Source organism: Tenrec ecaudatus, chromosome 2 (assembly GCF_050624435.1).
Source record: "Tenrec ecaudatus isolate mTenEca1 chromosome 2, mTenEca1.hap1, whole genome shotgun sequence".
NCBI lineage: Eukaryota > Metazoa > Chordata > Mammalia > Afrosoricida > Tenrecidae > Tenrec > Tenrec ecaudatus.
The window spans coordinates 168,045,381-168,066,113 of NC_134531.1; the positions used below are offsets into that span (position 1 = coordinate 168,045,381).

A 20,733-nucleotide genomic window follows, 5' to 3' on the forward strand; every position below is an offset into this window, starting at 1 on the left:
TTTCCAAACACTGAGCGGAGAGCCTGGAACAGAATCAACCTTTAGTCATCGTGTGTCGTGTCACAAGTGAGTCTGAACACTCCGGCAGAAGGCTGCCTTCTTCAGAGCCGGAGGAGGAACCTGATTCCAAGCTGAGCTCATTCAAGTGTGAAAATTACTGAAATTGCAAATGACCAAAGTTCTGAGCTTCTGTTCATTCCTTTGTAGAATGGGGGAATAGTAGTACCTTCCCTGATCCAGTTGATGCAAGATTACAGATGTCAAGCTCTTGGCAGAGTGTCTGGTGTAGAAGAAGTCTAGAGAAATTATTCCACTGCTACCAAGTCCATTCTGACTCAGAACTCAATTACCAAGTCCCAAGGCTGTAAATCTTTCCAGGAGCAGAGCGCCTCACCTTTCTCTCTTGGAGCAGCTGCTTGGTTTGAACCCCTGACCTTGCAGTGTGATCCAATGCTTACCTGACAGCCAACAGCGCCACCAGGGTTCCTTAAACCGGTTTAAAAATTTTTTTAAGGGATTATTGTTTATAACAATAAATAATCAAAGGAATTCTGAGTTTTTTGTGGGTTAAAATTTGAGTCCATATGTTCTGTGAAATCATGACCGTTTTTGTAAAGTGGACTTAATGTAAGAAAGCAAGCCGTTGTTCATGGGGTGGCAAAGGTTTTGCTGTGGCTCTAGTTGTCACAGTTGGGGTTCTGAGGAGAGAAGAGAGCAGAGAGAAGAATGGAGGTTCAGAGGAGATCTGAAGCCACTCCCTAGAGCGGACCAGCACCCCGGGGGCAGAAGCGGGGTGACTTCCGAGCTAGACTGCCCTTTCCCCATCTTCCCAGTGCATGACAGGAAGGTGTGTTCGAGAACTCAGTGAGGTATGACTCACAGTGAGCTGCTCAGCCTCAAGTGAAGGATGTCTTCTCACTAGCTCAGCCCCCGTCTGTCCCCTCAACCTTGAGTCTAAAGGAAATGTCTAGTGACCAGGCTTTGGTATTCTCTGCCCCTGTTTCGGTTCTTTGCAGCGTGAGGTAGCTTATCAGTCAGCGGTCCATGGCTCCTCTGGCCTGACATCTTGTTTCCCTGGAGCAAAGCAAACTAACATTTAGCTTCAACCCTTAAACATGTCTCCAGCAACTTAGGATTGACATGGGAAAGGGTCACCCTACTAAGATGGACATTCTCGGTTCCCTTATTTGTACGTGTTCAAGGTTAGCTTTTAAAAATATATTTTTACAACTTTGTACTGCTTTTTCGTTTTGATTTGCTTTCATTTTGTTCCCCTTATATCTGCTTTTATGATTGCTTTTCTATTTTCATTTCTTAATTTTTTAAATGTAAAATTAGGTTTGCATAATTCCAGGTTTTCTTATATTTTTTATTAATGCGTTTATTGGTCCTTGTCTTTCTGTGTGAATGTTTTATACTTCCCACTTGAATTTCTCGTTAGCCATGAGTAACTATGAAGAGTGCCTTTCACATGTTGACAGAGGGGACTAGTTTTTGTTTTATTTTACATTATTGACTTCTAGTGTTACCAATGAATGTGATTTGGGGAGTATCATAATTGAGGGAGCGTTGAGGAGCCTGTTTGGAGAGCTGAATCCCAGTCTGCTTCTGTCGGGGTTTCACTATGCCTTTTAAAAAATGAAGATGGGCGATCCAATTGCTAAGTGTTGCACCCTTAAAACAGCAACCGGCGCAAGTTGATGGCAGTGTTCTCCAGATTCTGTGCATCTTCACTGCCTGGCCCTCTGTTCCTCAAAGAGCCAGGCCTCAAAAGTGTCTACTTCGAGCTTGTCGGTTGAGTGTGGCCCAGGAAACATTCTCAGTCCAAGGGACGCAAAGGCACTATCGCATCTTTGCAAACAGTGAATCTGCCTTCTTTTAGCCCCAGCTGATTAACCTCTGAGGCCTTTGGATGGGGCAAACCAGCTGCTAACCAAAAGTTGCTGATTTGGGTCTTCCCAGACGCACCTCAAAAGAGAGGCCTGGTGATCTGCTGCCGAAAAGTCAACCTACGGAGCACCGTTGTACCCTCACCCACGTGCCGTGGCTATGCGTTGGCATGGACCCTGTGGGATTGGTGGTTGACCTTGCCCGTGAGACCTCGGCTCTGGTTTCAGCCTGTGGACTCTCGACTCTTGCCATCGTGGAGATATGTGTGGTGATGAGTGTTCGAGGGTAAGGGTAAGGATGCCAACCAAACCCCTCACCATGTTGATCCTAGAGGGCTGTTGAGGCTAAGCTGAGGTAAGGACGGACACTGTGCTGCCCTGGAGTTGACTCCAGTTAACAGTGAGTGGCCTTGCAGGACAGGGTAGACACGCTCCCTGAGGTTCCTCTTTCTCCCAACGTGTGGCTTGTGGGTATGAACCCCTGACCGTGTAGTTAGCAGCACACTGCTTAATCACTGTGCCAGCAGAGTGCCTTCACAGACCTGCAAGTATTTTGTAAGCTGTTAATAAACGACTAACGGAGTTATAGCCAAGGCGACCCAGATTCGTGGTGAACCCTTGGGTGTCAGAATAAATCTCTGCTCCAGAGAGCTTTTAATAGCTGGCTTTTCAGGCCTTTTTTCTGAGGAACCTCTAGGAGGTGGACTTGAAGCCCAGAGCCCTGGTGGTAGAATGGTTATAAGTTGGACTGCTCATCACAAGGTCAGCTGTTTGAAACAACCAGCCACTCCTTTGGAGAAAGACGAGGCTTTTGAATTATGTGGCAGTCTTGTGGCAATGGTGGTCTTTGGACTGTGTTTGGGACCCCTGGCTTAGTGGGTGTCAAATGAAAGGGAACCCGGAACCACCCTATATTTAGTACCTCAATGTTCCCCTTGCGTTAATGTGACAGGTTTTAATCTGATAGGCAATGATCTGCCCTTGTAAGAAATATCACAGGAATTTCCCCCTAGTACTAACCCCTTGCTCAATGTGAACAGAGTTCTCTCAATAAAGAGATCAGTCAGTACAAAGCAATAACTCATGGATTTCAGCTTGCTTGCACTTGGACTGTACTTGCATAAACTCCTCATATCAACAGGAATTTAAATTCTATGCTGCTGGATAAATTATTTATGTTATCAATGCAATCGCCTTATACCCCAGGGAGATGATTGACAATATTTTTCTTTTTGTTTGCTTCGGTTTGTGTGTGTGTTTCTTGTTTGTTGTTGTTGGTTTTTGTAATAATATGACCGCCAAAGTAAACCAGAGTACTTCATAACCTGGAGATAAACAGATGGATTTTGGGCTCCCACTAAATTCTAGCCCCAATCCAAGAACAGTTAGTTCTTCTAATAAGGCCCTGCTCGATACTCCGCTTCATGAAGAGATGACTGAAGATATGGGTGCAACAGTGAAGTGTGGTAAAGAACGATGGTGCCTGGCTATCAGTTGGAATAGTATTTAGGTCTTAAAGGCTTGTATTAAAACAAGCAGCCATCTATGCGAGGAATAAACTAAGTTCACACAGAAGAAGCTTACCAGCCTGTGCGATCCAAAGATGATCACAAACTCCAAATCTGATGAAGGGAAAGAACTGCGAGAGCTCAAACTGTGGACACCCAGTTTGTAGTAGGCTATGGAGGGGAGCAGGAGCCCCAAATCCGTCTGCAGAACATCGAGGCGACTAAGCCTCTGACAGATCCCCTGGCTACAGGCAAGGGACTCAAGCAGCTTTGCCCTCAGACGGAGACCATTGTACACTTGATTATGGTGGATAAAACTATGATACTTGGCCAGTTGACCTACCTCTCTTTTTGTTTTAATAATTTTGTTGGGACGCGTACAGCTCTTATCACAATCCATGCATCCATCCATGGTGTCAAGCACATTTGTACATACGGTGCCATCATCATTTTTTAGCTATCCTTCCTTCTCTTTTTCTAAAATCATTTTATTGGGGCTCATACAGCTCTTATCACAACCATACGTACATCCATTCTGTCAAGTACATGTGTTGCCATCATCACTTGCAAAACATTTTTTTCTATCTGAGCCCTTGATATCAGCTCATTTCCCCTCCCCGACCCTACCTCCCTCATGAACCCTTGTTCATATATTTTTTTTTCATGTCTTACACCAACCTCTGTCACCCTTTACCCACTTTTCTGTTGTCTGTCCCCTGGGAGGAGGTTATATGTCGATCATTATGATCAGTTCCCCCTTTCTCCCCCCACCTTGCCCTTAGCCTCCTGGTAATACTACTCTCATTATTGGCCCTGAGGGGTTTATCTGTCCCGGATTCTCTGTGTTTCCAGCTCTTATCTGTACCAGTGTACGTGCTCTGATCTAGCCCAATTTGTAAGGTAGAATTGGGATCATGACAGTGGGGGGGTGGGGGAGGGAGGAAGCATTAAAGAACTAGAGGAAAGTTGTATATTTCATCATTGCTACACTGCACCCTGGCTGTCTCTGTCTCTTCTTTGTGATCATTCTATTCTGTAAGGGGATGTCCAACTGTCTACAGATGGGCTTTGGGTCTCCCCTCCACCCTCTCCTTCGTTCACATCAATATGATTTTTTGTTCTGCGTCTTTTTTTGATCAGGCCTGATACTTGATACTCTCCACACCCTGTGATCACACAGGCTGGTGTGCTTCTTCCATGAGGACTTTGTTACTTCTCAGCTAGGTGGCCGTTTGTTTATCTTTAAGACTTTTAGAACCCAGATGCTATGTTTTTTTTATAGCTGGGCACCATCAGCTTTCTGCACCACATTTGTTTGTGCACCCATTTTGTCTTTAGTGAACCTGTCAGTAAAGGTGACCATCACAGAGTGTCAGGTTATTAGAACAAAGTGTTCTTGCATTGAGAGAGTACTTAAGTGGACGCTCAATGTCCATCTGCTGCCTTAACACTTAACAAATAAATATGTGTACATGGCTCTATTTCCCTATCATTATATGTAAATATGTTTACATCTGTACTCCCTGTATTTAGATCTCTACATATGCCTTTGCCTTTTAGTTCTTTCCTCTATTTGCTTTTACTTTCCTCTTGACCACGATCATGTTTGACCTTCATTCGGGTTTCAGTAATTCCACTCTGCTACATTGCCCTTGATCAAGCCCCACCAGGCATCCTGTGCCTTCCTCGCCATTGATTTTAGATTACTTGTTGTTCCCTTGTCCATGGATTTGGTGGCACCTGCCCTTCCTTTCCCTGCCACCCCATCTCCCTTGTCCCCCTGGAACCGTCGGTTCCGTTGTTTTCTCCTCCAGATTGTTTTCCCACCTATCTTGTCTAGACATACAGAGACAATAATAAGCACACAAGCAAAACAAAAAACAAACTTAACAACAAAAACCCAACCACAACAAAATAAAAGCCTATAAATTGTTCCATGTCTGTTTGTTGACCTTTATGCGTGTTTTTCTGGTCGTGTCTGATGGAGTGTCATGCCCTGGCCCCAACGTCTATTTTTGGTATTCCCCAGGGACTTCATTGCTTTGCTCCCCTTGCTGCTCTGTTGCTCACCCTCATTGTTTCGCCCTGTTGTGGTGGAGCCAGATCAGGTACAATTCCTGCACTGTGTCTCCAGTGTTGTCCCCCATAGTGCTATGGGTCAGTAAGGGATATTGTGTCTCATGGTGGGGCCGGCCCTGTGGCAGTTGACCTACCTGTTGACCCAACCTGAATTTGTTCTAGCTCAAATATTTCTCACTTGTTCCACAACAGAAATTTCTTCTCTGACTTTTAAAATATTGTTGGTGATCTTTTCTTTCATATTCTTTTTAATTTTTATCTTTTTACTATTATTTTCTTTCTAATTGCTTCTGTTGGTTTCCCAGTTTATGAAGCACATAAGGAGTGAAAGCATAGAACAGCTGATGCAATGCTTTGTCAGGAATGGTGGGAGGTTGAGGGGAACTAGGGAGCAAACAATGAATTCTGGAGCAGGGGAGGACACATTAAAATGAATTGTGATGAGAAATATGCAACTATTTTTTAAAGTTCTTTAATTATGGGAGTATATGATATGTGAATATTATATCATGAAAACTAACTTCACCTAGGGTTACCATGTGTGAAAGAGAAAGAGCTTTTCCTTAGAAGGCATTGAGTTTAGGTTAATGGTGGTGCAATAATTTGGAAAAGAATATCAATAACGGTTGCATAACACCACGACTGTAATCCATGGCACGGATATACATGTAGAAGTTGTTGAATTGGAGAGTGTTTTGTTGTGTATGTGTTTGCCACAATTAAAAATAATAGTTACATTAATGGCAACAAGTACAAGGAAGATGAAAATGTTCTAAAATTGATTGTGGTAATGATTGTCCAACTCTTCTGGATGTAATTGAACTATTGAATTGTATGATGTGTGGATGAAGTGCCAATAAAACGGTTTGTGTCCTTTTTAACAAGTTACAGCCCTGGAAATGCATGGGGTGGGGTGGCGGTGGGGGGGCGGCGGCAGTTCTACTCTGTTCTATAGCATGGCAGTGAGTCAGAATTGACTCACAGCAGTGAGGTATTTTTTGGATTTGCTTTATGTTTCCTTAAGATCTCCAGCAATGGGTCTACACAGGGTGGGGTCGCGTGTAGTGCTTGGAGGTCCCTCTGAAACCGTTTGTTGCTCATGTCTTGCTTCCCCACCGCTCAGAACCGAGAAGCTGCAATCATGACGACTCACGTGACTCTCGAGGATGCCCTGTCCAATGTGGACCTGCTGGAAGAGCTGCCCCTCCCCGACCAGCAGCCATGCATCGAGCCCCCGCCCTCCTCCATCATGTATCAGGTAAAGCTCCTGGCCCTGCTGCCTGGAAGTAGCACACGGGCTCAGGAACTCTGAGGGTCCCTTAAGAGGGTTTCCCTGAAGACAGGGGCAGGGGGCCTCTGTTTCTAGAAGGTGAAAGGTCGAGGGCTGATGGAGTCCCTCGCGTCCTCCTCGGAGCTGAGTGTAAGGAACAGATTAGCTAGTAAATGTTCACTACGGTGATTTCCCTTCCCCGGGGAAGGCTTGTTGATCTGCTCTGACCCCAAATACCTTCTTGCCTCTGCACCAACCATGCTTTTGGCAGCTCTGACCTCATGCATTAAATATTGCAATTTAGAAACCCCTAGAGCCTGCCCGGGTAATTACTCCTCCTCCTTGTGTATGAGGCGCACACTCTCGCCCCGCACAGCAGCTGACGGCTCAGGGAAGCCGGTCACAGTTGCTGGCGTTGGCTGAGAGAGGACAGCTTGTATTAAACGATGATTGGGTTGCTCAGACAACAGCCCCACCAGGGCATGGCGAGGGCTGCAGTCGGCTTTATAAAGAGCCCCTTGTTGGGGGGGGTGAGGACAGAATGCAACGTTAATAAAGAATATGATAATTTAATTTTTTTAAGCTGTACTTGACCTTTAGAAAGTTCTTGAACTACTAAATGGGACCAACTACAATTTTCCAAAATTTCAGCCAGTGGTTTAAAGTACTTATTAATCCTCATCTGCCTGAGACTTGAGCGACTAACATCAGTTAAATTTTTAATGATGCTTTTTGTTTGTTGGTTAGCAGGCAATACAGAAACGTGTAACTTAACAAACAAAAGTTGCCTTGTAACTATGCCAATAGATACACACATTCTTTTCATTATTGTGTTTGCCAAGAGGGAGATGTGTTACTGGTATCCATCAACCTGCAACTTGGCTTTTTAAATGTGAGGTGCGTTAGGGCTGTTTCCCTATAGCAGTGCTACCGCTCCTGCTAATAACGGTACTCTGCGTTCTTCATCTTCACCACCGGGTGCTCGTGAGTCCATGTTCGGATAAGCTTCCGCTCATTTAGGCATTTCCCTTTCGCATGAACTCCTGCCCCGAGTTTCCGTGTACGTACGTGCAAGCTCAGGTGAGTATTTCTGCAGCGGCTGGCTCAAGCGACCACATTGGGCCTTTTATCAGCTCTTTGGGCTGCTGGGGTTACACGCCTATTGCCAAGGCTCAGCCGAGCAAGCCTGATGTGCAACTGATGGGGCCGTCTCCCACCTGCTCCCGCCCAGCGGGGCTCAGAGCAGTCTTTTGGAGCAGGGGGGTGCGGTGGGGAAGACGAAACGGCGCTAGCGTGATGGTTTCCACCGACAGCTCGGGAATGAGTTGGCTGCCCCTTCTTCCCTTCCCCACAGCCAACAACAAAGTGTTCCTCTCTCCTGCTCCCCACAGGCCAACTTTGACACGAACTTTGAGGACAGGAATGCGTTTGTCACAGGCATCGCAAGGTACATTGAGCAGGCCACAGTCCACTCCAGCATGGTAAGTCCGTTCCGCACGAGTGCAGACATGCTCCCTGCCAGGGTGGGAGCCCTGGGCGGCCTTCGCACGCGAAAGGCAGCCACTAAGCTATGCCAACCCCGCCTGCCCCAGCTACACCCACCATGGTCTAGAGCCGAGTCCCTTCTTGTGCCAGGCTCTCACACCCCACCCAGCGCATATTGTTCCGCTTCCTCTTTCTGGCTCTGCAAATCCAACTCACTGTGAAGGCCTCACATCAGCCCTAGTCGTCTTCTTTTTGTTTTAAGTACATCATTGTATTGGTGACTCACAGCTCTTATAACAATCCATACGTCATCTGTATCAAACATATTTGTACATCTGTTGCCATCATCTTTTTCAAAACATTTTCTTTCTGCTGAAGCCCTTGGTGGTAGCTCCTCTTTTTTCCCTCCCTCCCCCACTCTCCTACCCTCATGGATCCCTGATAAATGATGTTATTATTATTTTCATATCGTATACTGTAGTCCTATTATTCTGAAGCCAGCAGTGATTTCTCACTTCACTATAGCTTTTTGAATTAATATGAACATGTGATTTAAATCTTGCTCTATGTTTTAATTTTTAGATTTCTGGGTGCGTAGTGGCTTGTTGTTTGTTTGTTTGTTTGCTTTCCTTGAGTGAAGCAAAAAGTTCCTCCCAAGCAGGGCCTGTGCCTTTAAAAGTACTAGGCTCTGAGGAAGCTAGTGGCCTGCTTCATTCCCAAGTGGGGCCAGTTGTTTGTTTGTTTTTTGTAGTTTGAGTGTCTCACCCATCTGGGAAGGATAAGTCATGTGGGAATCCATTGATTTCATTCTCAGCTGGCTCCGAAATATGAAGAATTGGAGATTCCTCGCTCAAAGAGGGCTTCCCAAAGTTCATGGCAGAAATCCCATTACCTTTTCATTACACTTTTCACATGAGCTTTTTGAAGCTCCCTCATCGACTCCTTCTTGGTTCCGCTGGTGGTTGAGTGGTGTTGGTTTGTCTCGTTTTTATGATGCATCAGTTGTATACTAAAATCTTGACATAGCCACTCATTTATTCAATACCTTTTGTGCCCCTTACTCACTCACTGCCATCAAGTCTGTGCTGACTCATAGAATTTCCCCTGTGAGTTTCCAGAACTGTAACTTTATAGGCGTAGAAAACTCCATCTTTTTTCCCATAGAGTACTTGGTGGTTTCAAACTCCCGACCTTGTGGATCAAAGCCCAAGGTGTGACATCTATGCCACCAGAGCTCATTATGTACCCCTAGACCAGTGGTTCTCAGAATTTTGAATACTGTGACCCTTTAATACAGTTTCTCATGTTGTGGTGACCCCAACCATACAATTATTTTCATTGCCACTTCATAACTGTGATTTTGCTACCATTATGAATCATAATGGAAATATCTGATAGGCAGAATGTATTTTCATTTTTGCAAATTGAATATAATTAAAGCATAATGATTAATCACAAAACAATATGTAAGTATATATTGTGAAATATTTATTTCTCATTATAAGTAAATGAAATGTTGTCTTGAAGCATGCTGTAGCATGGGTAACAGTCTTCACGCCCTGTGCTCATATATGGGCATATCTGCATGTGGGCCGACCTGCCGGGAGATGGATAGAGGAGCGGTGTCTCAGTTTCCAAGACCATTGGAAATACGTTTTTCCTGATGGTCTTAGGCAACCCCTGTGAAAGGGTCATTCGATCCCCAAAGGGGTCACAACCCACAGATTGAGAACCGCTGCCCTAGCCTGTACTAAATGCTGGGAAGGTATCCGTGAACAAATAGGGCCCAGCCTTGATTCTCACAAAGTCAGGTAGGAAATATCTGTCCAACTATTTCAGACGCATGTATCCCATTTCATCCTCACATCCAATAGGCATTTTATAGTACCCATTTTACAGATGGGTATTATAGGCTTTTTTATAGTACCCATTTTACAGATGGGAAAAGCTGATGCCCAGAGAAGTTCAGTAACTTGCTCAGGGTCTTTTTGCTGGCAAGTGACAGATCTAAATCCAAGTTTGTTTAACTGTAAGACCTTGACCCAAAGCTATTCTTTGCTGTGAAAAATGCATAAAGTTAATGGTAAATGTCAGGGTCAAAACTCACAGTGCTGTGTTTCTGGAGGACACTTGAGAGGGTGAGCAAAAGCTTGTTGAAGGCAGTGACTTCTGATCGGACCCTTACGGAAAGGTCACGACACCTTTCTGTAAATGATACTTTAGGATGGCTGAAGTATCCCTATGCATCAGATCATTGATGAGAAAACTGAGGCCTAGAGAAGTCAATAAACAAGCTATCTATGGCCCTACTACTAGTTTATCACAGGCTGAGACCTGGGATACAGAACTTCACTTCCCAGTCTAGTGTCTTAATACCTGACATTTTGGAATTTTGCCACTCACAGAGGACATTCCAGGTAGAAGACTTTAAGGAAAATTACATAAGGGTCTGGTGGCTTTGTGGTGCAGTTGGTTAGCCCCTTGACTGCCAGTCAAAAGCATAGCGATTAATTCTAAGCTAAGCAGAGGTATTTCATACGACGGACCTAGAGATCTGAACAGCAGAGCCCTGCCATGAGTCGGGGTCCTGGTTATCTAGTGCCGCTGTAGCAGAAAGGCCACCAACGTGGCTAGCTTTAACAAACAAAATGCTGTTGGGCCTCGACTCAAGCCCTCCCTCAACACAAGAACACTTTGTTCTAACAACCCGGCATTCTGTGATGCTCCCCTTCCCAACACGATCACTAAAGACAAAATGGGTGCATAAGCAAATGTGGTGAAGAAAGCTGATGGTGCCCAGCTATCAAAAGATACAGCATCTGGGGTGTTGAAGGCTTGAAGATAAACAAGTGGCCATCTAGCTGAAAAGCAACAAAGTCTACATGGAAGAAGCACGCCAGCCTGTGTGATCATGAGGTGTCGATGGGATCGGGTCTCAGCCATCTAAGACCCAGAACAAAATCATACTCAATATGAATGGAGGGGGTGGAGCATGGAGTGGAGACCCAATGCCCATCTGTAGACATTTGGACATCGCTTCACAGAGGGGTCACAGAGAAGAGATGAGCCAGTCAGGGTGCAGTATAGCAACGATGAAACACACAACATTCCTCTGGTTCTTTGGTGTTTCCTTCACCCCATGACCTCAGTTCTACCTTACAAATAGGATTAGACCAGAGCATGCACACTGCTACAGATAATCCAGGATAGATAAACCCCTCAGGGCCAACAATGAGAGCAGAGATACCAGGAGGATTAGGGGAGGGTGGGGGAGAAAGGAGAAATTGATCACAAGGATCAACTAGAACCCCCTCCCATGGCGACGAATAACGGAAAAGTGGGTGAGGGGCAACAGCGGATGATGTAAGATATGGAAACTATAACTTACCAAGGGTTCATGAAGGAGGGAAGGCAGAGGAGAGAGGAGGAAGAAATGGGGAGCTGATATCAAGGGCTAAAGTGGGAAGAGAATGCTTTGAAAATGATGATGGCGGCATATGTGCAAATGTGCTTGACACGTGGATGAATGCATGGATTGTGATAAGAGATGTAAGAGCCCCCAATAAAAGTATTTAGGGGAAAGAATTGTGTCACACAGTTTTAGGGGCAGGAAGTCCAAATTCAGGGTGTCAGCTGACGGAAAAGCTTTCTCCTTCTGTCGACTCCTTGGAGAATCTCATCGGCCTGCCATCTGCCTCCCCTAGCCCTGCCTCCTTGCTGCTTGTTTAATCTGCTCTTTTATATCTCAAAATGGATGGATTTAAAACACACCTCGTTACCATAACAAAGGAAACCCTACTCCCAATTGGGATTATAGTCACAGGTGTAATAGGATCAACAACATACTTTTGAGCGGGCACAGTTCAGCCCGTAACAGTCAACATCAAATCGGCAGAAAGGAACAAAAGCAGTAACACAACAATGCAAGGTCTGCGCATGGGGCTCTTGCAAAACCCATTTATGAACGTGAACAGCAATGGGACGTTTACATCCCGGGGGGAACAGGACTATAGAGCAGTGCTTTGGAAGTACGTTTCCTTTGTCAGTGATGTGTAGCCCAAGTTTAAGAAATGAGAAAAGGCAAGCAACTCAGTGAAGAGAGAAGGAGAGTTTCCTGCAATGAGGCATGAAGACTGGGGGAGGGGGTGTGACAAGGGAACACAGATCAGAGAGTCCCTGGAGGCCAGCTCCACCCAGCTTAGCAGTTCACTAGGTGCTTGAGCAGAGGGAGCAGGGGCCTTATTGACCGAGAGTCCTCTGCAAGTCTGGGGGATGATGAAGCCACCACCCAGGTACACCAGGTCAGGGACACCAACAGCAGAGCTGAGAGCAGAGGCACTTTGTTTTAATTTCCTGTTGCTGTTTGTACCAGTTAAGGGGCCCTGGTGGCAATGTTGAGTGAGCATTGGACTGCTGACTGCATGGTCGTCAGTTCAAACCCACTAGTCGTTCCGTAGGACAAAGACGAGGCCTCTGCTCCCATCCAGGGGTACAGCCTTGGGAACTCTAGACAGGGTCCCTAGGAGTCCGAGTCGATTCAATGGCAGGAGATGTAGTTGACTTTTTGTTTGTTTGCTTGCTTGGCTTTGTTTTGTTGTGGTACCAGTTACCGTCAACTTCATCCCTTAAAGTAACACTAATTTATTATCACATTGTAGACAGGCCCTGCTGAGTTGTAATCATGGTGTTCACAGGAATGTGCTCTTTCTGGAGGCTCCAGGGGAAAGTCTGCGTCTCATTTTTCCAGCTCTAGAGATCACATGGCCTCCTCCTCCTCCTTCTACGTCAGCGATGTAGCACCTCACTGACTTTTCTTCCACTGTCATCTCTCTTCTGGCCACAGCCAGGAAAGGAAACTTCCGTGCTTTTAAGTTTTGGTGTGATTATCCTACCTGGATAGTCAGAGTAATATTCCCAAGGTTGTTAATTTTGTCCCTAGTAACCATGTCCTGGTTACTAGGTAAGGTAACGTAGTCCCTGGTTCCAGAGGGTAGGGCTGGACTTCTGCCTGTCATAGGAGCATGGTTTCAGACAGCAGTTGGGAGTAGGCTATACCATTGACATTCATGACACTCGAATATGACTTTATTCAACAGTTTCTGCCTTGTACCTTGATAAATATTCCTCTAGAGTAGCTTATCAACAGCAAAGGGACCCCAGGGATGTTTAGCTTATAATTCTGCTGCCCACACTCTCATCGAGTGAATCTCTAATGCACGGACTAGTCAGAGAAAGGACGGAAAGCAAGTGCCGAGATCTCAAAGCTGACCAGACTGTTTGGAACAGTTGAGGCTTCTGTGGACTGGAGATGGAGGTAAAGTAGGTGCAGAGAGGTACAGTATGTCCCTGCCAGTCCTGCAACGTGAGCTGGACTCAAATAGTTTATTATGGACATACAGAGCCTTAAAAATGCAAAGGCCCTCAGGGGCCCTTGCTCCTTCAGCTGCCCGCCTGGCCTGCACTGTGGAATCACACCTGTTGTTGTTAGGAGCCTGGTCCTGCACCAGCCTCCCAATCACTCTTACGTCCGAGCCCATTGTTGCAGCCATTGTGGCAATCCATCTCATCTCGGGACTTCCTCTCTGCCCCTCCTGGGGAGTATTAAACACACTGATGCATGCACCCACATCACAACAATGATTCATTGGCTTGGGGCATAGCCTGGGCATAACACGTCTTTAGAGTTTCCTCAAGCAAAAACTCACTGCCATCGAGTCAATTATGACTCAGAGTAACCCTATAGGACAGGGTTTCTGAGACTGAAATCTTACCAGGTTAGAAAGCCTTTTTCCTTCAGATTGGCTTGTGGTTTTGAACTGCTCTTCCTGTGTAAACCCACCATGTAGCCACTACACCACCAGGGCACCTTCAGGGTTTCTTAGGTGACTCTAGTATGCAGTGAGGACTGAGGACCCAGGGTTAGGGCAGCTCTTTACCTCCAAGTGAGGAAACCGTGACATTAACACATTAAGATGTGAGCCCAAGTCAAGTCAGGGCTAGAATTCAAGTCATCTGAGGCCCTGCCTCTTTCTCCCCGACCCTCTTGACTTCTAGATCCCATGCATATACATGATATTCTTTGCTGATCAGCTGATATGGCCATGAGTGCAGAGATATATCCTTCTTGTTCTCTGCCCTGGCCCCAGCACCTCGTACCCAGTAACTGGTCATTCAAACAGGAGTTGAGTGAGTGTATTCTCTCCTCTGCTGTCACCTCCCTTTTGTGGCATGTGCTCTGGGTGTATGGCAACAGGAGACCCTGGCTTGACCTTGGTCCCCCTTGACTGAAGGAAAATATGGTGCTGGTTTTTAAAGTGTTCTAAGTTAGTAATTGAACGTGTGAAATGTCAGCCACATTTGCTGTCGAAACAGAACCAGAATAGGCAACAAACTCCACATTAAATCTGATTGAGTACCAGCTTGATATTATGATAAAAATATAAATTGGCAAGGGTTCATTTCTTATATAGATACCAATGCTTACAGAGAGCAGGTTTGGTAACATGTTTTAGTTGCACTTGGAGGATATAACGCACACAGCGAAGTTCACAGGTTCAAGGTGGACAGTTCAGGGCTATCCCAGGGTTGCACAGCTGTCCCCACTCTGAGTTCCATCTCACAAACAGACGATCCTGGGGCTGTTAGTAGTCACTTCCCATCTGCACCCCCCCTATTCCTATTGTATGCCATCTCTTAGCGACCCTACTGGGCAGAATAGAACTGCCTGAGCTGAAAATCTGTAGGGAGAAGATCACCAGGCCTTTTCTCCCACAGAGTGGCTAATGGATTTAAGTTACTAGATTTTGGGTTAACCACCCAGTGCTTCACCTCTGCACCACCAGGACACCCCCCTCTTCCTAGGCACTTCTTGCCTCTATAGCTTTACCTATAGCTAAATGGAATCACATCACATGGGTCTCTTGCATCTGGGTCTTTTGACTGAGCATAATGTCTTCGAGGTTCATCCGTGTTTTAGTAGCATGGATCAGTATTTCATTCTTTCTTATGGCTGAGTAATAAACCACTGTATGGATATAGCACATTTTGTTTATCCGTTCAACAGCTCATGGACACTTGGGTTGATTCTACTGTGTTAGCTTCCTGAGGCTGTGGTAACTATGTGCCAGAAAGTCTAAGCTTAAAGTAACAGAAAGGTACTGTCTCACGGTTCAAAAAGCTGCAAGTTCAAACCAACCTGTTGGCTAGGCTATGCTTCCTCTGAAGTCTTGGGGAGACATGTCTCTCCCAGCTTCCAGGAACCCCAAGAGGTCCGTGGCTTGTAGTTGCATTTTCACCAGACAGCCTGTGCCCTATCATTTCTCTGTGCTGTTTTCCTCTTGTATAAGGACAGTACTCAGATTGGATTATAACGTGTCCTGCTCCAGTGTGACATCATGTTGACTTAACAGGTGAACTTCTTCAAAGACCCAATTTCCAACAAGGTCCGGGGATTACAACTTCAACTTATCTTTTTGAGGAACCCAACTGAACGCAATTACACTGAATATTGTTGTGAACATTTCCGTACAGGATTTCATGTGGACATGTGTTAGGTCCTCCTGACTACTTTCCTAGGAGTAGAATTGCTGACCACTTTGTTTTCCCAATTCTATTCTCAACTCCCCTTTAGAGATTACCTCGCATGTGTACACGTAAACACGTTTCTCATTTGACTCTCAAAATCCTACGTAATTGTGAGATTGTTATTATCATCATTATTTAAAGCTGAAACTCAAGGCCATTGAGTTGTTGCCAACTTAATAGCGACCGTATGGAATAGGGCAGAGCTGCCCCAGTAAGTTTCTGAGACTGTACCTCTTTAAGGAAAGTCCAGTTTTTCTCCCATGGAGCAGCTGGTGGTTTCAAACTGTTGACCTTATAGTTTGCAGCCCAGGATGTAACCCCATGCTTCTCCATCATAACTGAACAGATAACCAAAGGGATAGCTGTAGGTGAGGACGTGACTTCCTGAGGGGCAAAGGGAGAGTGAGTGAGGAAGCTGGCATTTGTGCCCACACACTTAGACTCTGAATTTAGGGTCTTTCCACAGTAGCATCTTCCAGATCAGTTGAATCATGGCTGGAGTTTTCAGACTCATGCTGTTGTTGGTCTTGCCATCTGCTCTGTGTGTTATTTTTAACAATTGACATGAATCGTGTTCCTGTTGATGACATAGTCACATGGGCTCTTGAAAGACTACAGACCTTATGGTATGACGTAATGAGTGAAAGCCGCCGGAGAACCTGGCTCGTCTGAGCTTGGCGCTGCACAGGCCACCAAACACCCCTTCAGTCCATAATGATGCACTTTAGTGTAATCACCGCCTTGGGTTTTGGTTTTTATAACCCCACTGGCAGTACGCGGTGTGTTGCTACTTGCCATCCTCCTGCTCGCCGTATAACGGGGGCACCTGTTGCCGTGAGAACACAGAGCGCTGCCTCACTCTTTTTAGCATGGCTGTCCATCTGTCTGAACCACATGGCCTGGTTGCACGGCCCACGGGTGTCTGAGGTGGATGATACAGGCTGGTACATCTCAGGTTTTTTGTGCATGTAAGTCGCATGGGAATTCTGCTGAGATACAGATTCACCTTCCAGAGGCCCAGAGATAGGGACTGAGATCTGGCATTTCTGTGAAGCCCGCAGGTGGTGCTCGGGCTGCAGGTCCTGTGATACCAGGGGGTTTTGGGGGCTACTGGGAAGTCCCTTGGCGCCAGGGTAGTTTCTCCCAACTGAGCGTGCTTTGCTGTTTCAGAATGAAATGCTGGAAGAAGGGCACGAGTATGCGGTCATGCTGTACACCTGGCGTAGCTGTTCCCGGGCCATCCCCCAGGTGAGACTGCCCCTACCACCGTGTGTTCCTCCTTACCTCCAGGAGGGGCGCTGTTGCCTGCAGGTCCCTAATACAGAAAGGAGAGCACAGCAAAGAGCAGAGCGGAGTCTCTTGACCAAGGGTGCTCTCTGGAGCTTTGGGAGAGCTGTCCATGAGACGGATGACAAAGTCCCTATAAAAATTGTGTCCGATAGATTTCCTTTCAAAAGGCCAGTTGTTCACTGTGCTGCACGTAACCGCTGCAGAAGGCTAGCCCAGAGTCCGCTGTTCCCCAGCCCGTCACCCGTCACCACTCCATGCCTCACTATGTATTTTCTCTTTGCTTTGCTTATGTATTATTGTATAAACTGACAGCATTGATGAAAAGGTTTTCGTCCATAGCTCTTGCTTTCTCCCCTTGAATTCCTCCTCACTGAGTGCTCAGGTTGCTGCATAGAGATACTATGGTTATTGTCATCCTATGATTGGTGGGTCTTGTCTTCACAAAACCTAGAACTAGAGCTATGTACAGGAAACAACATGTTCCCCTCCCTTCCTGCTCATCCTGGTCCCGAGAGGTGACTGCTATGAGCAGTTTGGTTTGCACCCTTCCTGTTCGAGAAGGTGCGTTCTCAGTTTTGTTCTGTGGTTGGTTGGACCCACGTGGGATCACATTATACTGACTGTTCTATAGCTTGTCCACCGGCTGGTGCACGGGGCACACCCTTTCCTCTGGGTTCACAAGGATCTATCACGTTCCTTCTGATGGCTGTGTGACATTTGTGAATGCGCCATCCTTTGATTTACTCATTTAATCCTCAACCGATGGCCATTTCAGGTGTTGCTACCACATCGAGAATGCCCTAACAACAGCGTAAAGAACGTCCTTGGCCAGCCTTTGTTTGCTCTTTGAAACTGGGTGACCTGTTAGCCAGCTGGGGCACTCTGCTGTGAGCATGACTGTCCTGGGAATCAAAAGCACACGCTGGCTGAACGCCAATGGTTTCTTGATGAGCACACCTCAGAGAGACCAATGTCGCCCTGGGTATGGCTAGAGGGCACTCTGTCCCAAGTACATCTAGAGCAATGGGCAGAGCTTTTGTCTCTGCTCAGAGTCTGGCCATGCCTTATGAGATGGGATGGGGAGGGGCTGAAGGAGCGAGAACTTGGGGAATTAAAAAGATATGTGTACAATTCAGGATTGGGGCTTCGCCTGGAGAGGAGAGGAAGAGACTCAGATTCTACTGAGCCAAGCTCTGGGGGACTGTCTCTCCCTACCAGCCCTGTGGGACAAGGTTACCCAGCCACTTCTCAACCAGGGTGACCAGACCAAGGCATATTTAGGAATGACATGGGGCCCTGTTTCTAAGAAAGTAAGTGTGAGCCAGGGCCGCCTGGACAAACCCGTGAGTGTGACGCCACTTCTCTCCCGCAGGTGAAATGCAACGAACAGCCGAACCGAGTGGAGATCTATGAGAAGACAGTGGAGGTGCTGGAGCCAGAGGTCACCAAGCTCATGAAGTTCATGTACTTTCAGGTGAGGGGTGGAGGACGGGCAGGGCTGGGAGACTGACACACTGGCAGCTGGATTTTCTCATGACCCTAGTTATTGATTCTTCCAGCAAATGTTGATTGAGCACCCAACAATACCCCTGGGTGAATAAAACAGACAAGCTACCCTCTCCACATAGGCATTGGTCGGCCTACAGAAGATAAGCAGTTCAAACCTAGCAGCCGCTCTATAGGAGAGAGACGAGGCTGTCTGCTCCACTAACGTTTTATAGTGTTGGGAACCTTTGAGTCAGGACTGACCCACTGGTCGTGGGTTTGGTTTGTTCCGAGTCTGTGAGTGTATGTGCGGTGGCAGGGGGACATTAGACAATGACATCAGGACTTCAGAAGAAAGGGGGGGGAGTGTGATGGGGAATGCCTTCAGGTTCTCCTGAGGAAGCACGGAACTGGGTCTGTGTGGTGAAGAAAGGGGCGGCCACGTGGACGTTTGAGGAGAACTCCATCAGTCAAAGGCCAAGGCCTGGAGGCTGCGTGAGCGTGACATGTCGGGAAAGGGAAGGAAGTCCAGGATGCAGCAGCAGGGCCTGCTGGGGAGCCGTCAGAGACCAGGCTGGAGAGAGGCAGGGGACCGCTGGTGGCGGGTGTGAGAGGCAGGGAGGCTGGCCATGGAGAGGTGTCTCTGGGAGCCACAGGGAGACGGTGGCACTGGGAGCTGGGGTTTCTCAAGCAGTGCCCTGGCTGCTCCGGGGAACTGAGAGGCCGTGGCGAGGAAGGGGGGTCAGCAGGGACAGCAGGGAGACTGGTGGCGAGGCCGCGAAGAAAGGCGGGGAGGAGAGAGGGAATGGAGGCTTTCCACGAGTGGAAGAGGGCCGGCTGGTCAGACAGAAATGACAAAGGCAAAAGCTGCAAGCAAGATGGTGATGGTGGGTTTGCTGGACGCTGGGCAGGAATGCGGCCAAGGCCACACCGCACGCCTTCCCTGTGGCACGGGCTGGTTAAATGTCTGCTTTGCCTGCACCCCAAGGCGGGGGTTCTGGGGGAAGTGTTGGGGTGGGGTGTGACAAGAGAGCCAGGCACCGCCTCTCAGTGACCTCAGAGTTTCCCCTTGGAAAGAAGGCACACGTCAAGGGCACATGTCAAGGCCTGAGTGGCGCAAACAGTTTGCCCTTGGCGACTTCACGGGAAGGTTGGGGGTTGGAATCCGTCCAGTGCAAACCCAGGAGGGCTCGGTGATTTATTTATGTAAGCTGGTAATCACGGTCAGCCTTCCAGAGCGCCGCTCTACGCTGATACACACGAGGTCACCCAGAATTGGCATCAGCTTGACAGCAGTGGGTCAGGTTCACAGGCAGGTCTATGGTGAGGATCCCACAGGTCAAATATGCAATGAGCAAGGCGAGCCCTGGCGACAGAGCTGTTTGTTGTTTGCAGGCGCCATCGAGTCAGTGTGCACGCCTGGTGACCGTTTGTATACCAGAGGGCACCCTGCCCGGTCCTGCACCGTCCTCATGATCACTGTGTGTGAAACCAGTGTCGCAGCCATTGTGCCAGCCCATCTGTGGAGGGTCTAGCTGAGGTTTTCTAGACCACAGCTGTCACCGTCATTGTGGTGTCTAACTTCAGTGAGTCTGAACCTCCTGGGAAGAGGAAGCCAAGAGAGGAGCACTAAGTGGGAAAGCAAGCTTCCAAAGAGAGGAAAGATCCAGACACTGCTTAAATCCCTACCCGAGGGCCTCGGAAAAGAAGTGTTAAGAGAAGGAAAATTTAGACTAATCCAGAACTGCATTGTCCAATGTGGTGGCCATTAGTCATCTGTAGCTCTTTAAAAGGAGCCCAGCTGACGGTGTGGCTATTGAAAGGATAGCAGGGCTTTGCTCTACATGCTTTGGACCTGTTTTCTGGAGGGATCCATCCCTGGAGAAAGACCAAAACCTGGGGAAGGATCGGGGGAAAATGGGAAGGCCCTCAACTAGGTGGATTGACACTGGTTGCAGACGTGGGTTCAAGCGTAGCAACAATTACAAGGATGGCACAGGGCAGGGCAGTGTTGTACATCCGGTCCCTGTGAGTCAAAACCCACATGATACCTCCTAACAACAATAACAGCTACCCAAATAGTGAAACTCAAGTACATTTCAAGTGCAGTTTTAATCGTGCTAGCCAGATTGCAAATGTTCAG

The 20,733-nt window shown here is 47.2% G+C and overlaps 1 protein-coding gene across 3 annotated transcripts in view; it reads left to right on the plus strand.

Annotated features, from left to right (window-relative positions):
- Nucleotides 1-20,733, plus strand: part of CYFIP2 (cytoplasmic FMR1 interacting protein 2) — a 137,265-nt gene that overhangs the window by 24,114 nt on the left and 92,418 nt on the right. For all 3 annotated transcript variants that reach the window (XM_075541893.1, XM_075541891.1, XM_075541892.1), the window contains exons 2-5: nt 6,600-6,734; nt 8,138-8,227; nt 16,986-17,063; nt 18,478-18,579. In XM_075541893.1, the coding sequence (XP_075398008.1) occupies nt 6,618-6,734; nt 8,138-8,227; nt 16,986-17,063; nt 18,478-18,579 (387 nt within the window). In that variant the 5' untranslated portion in view covers nt 6,600-6,617. The remainder of the gene's footprint in view (nt 1-6,599; nt 6,735-8,137; nt 8,228-16,985; nt 17,064-18,477; nt 18,580-20,733) is intronic.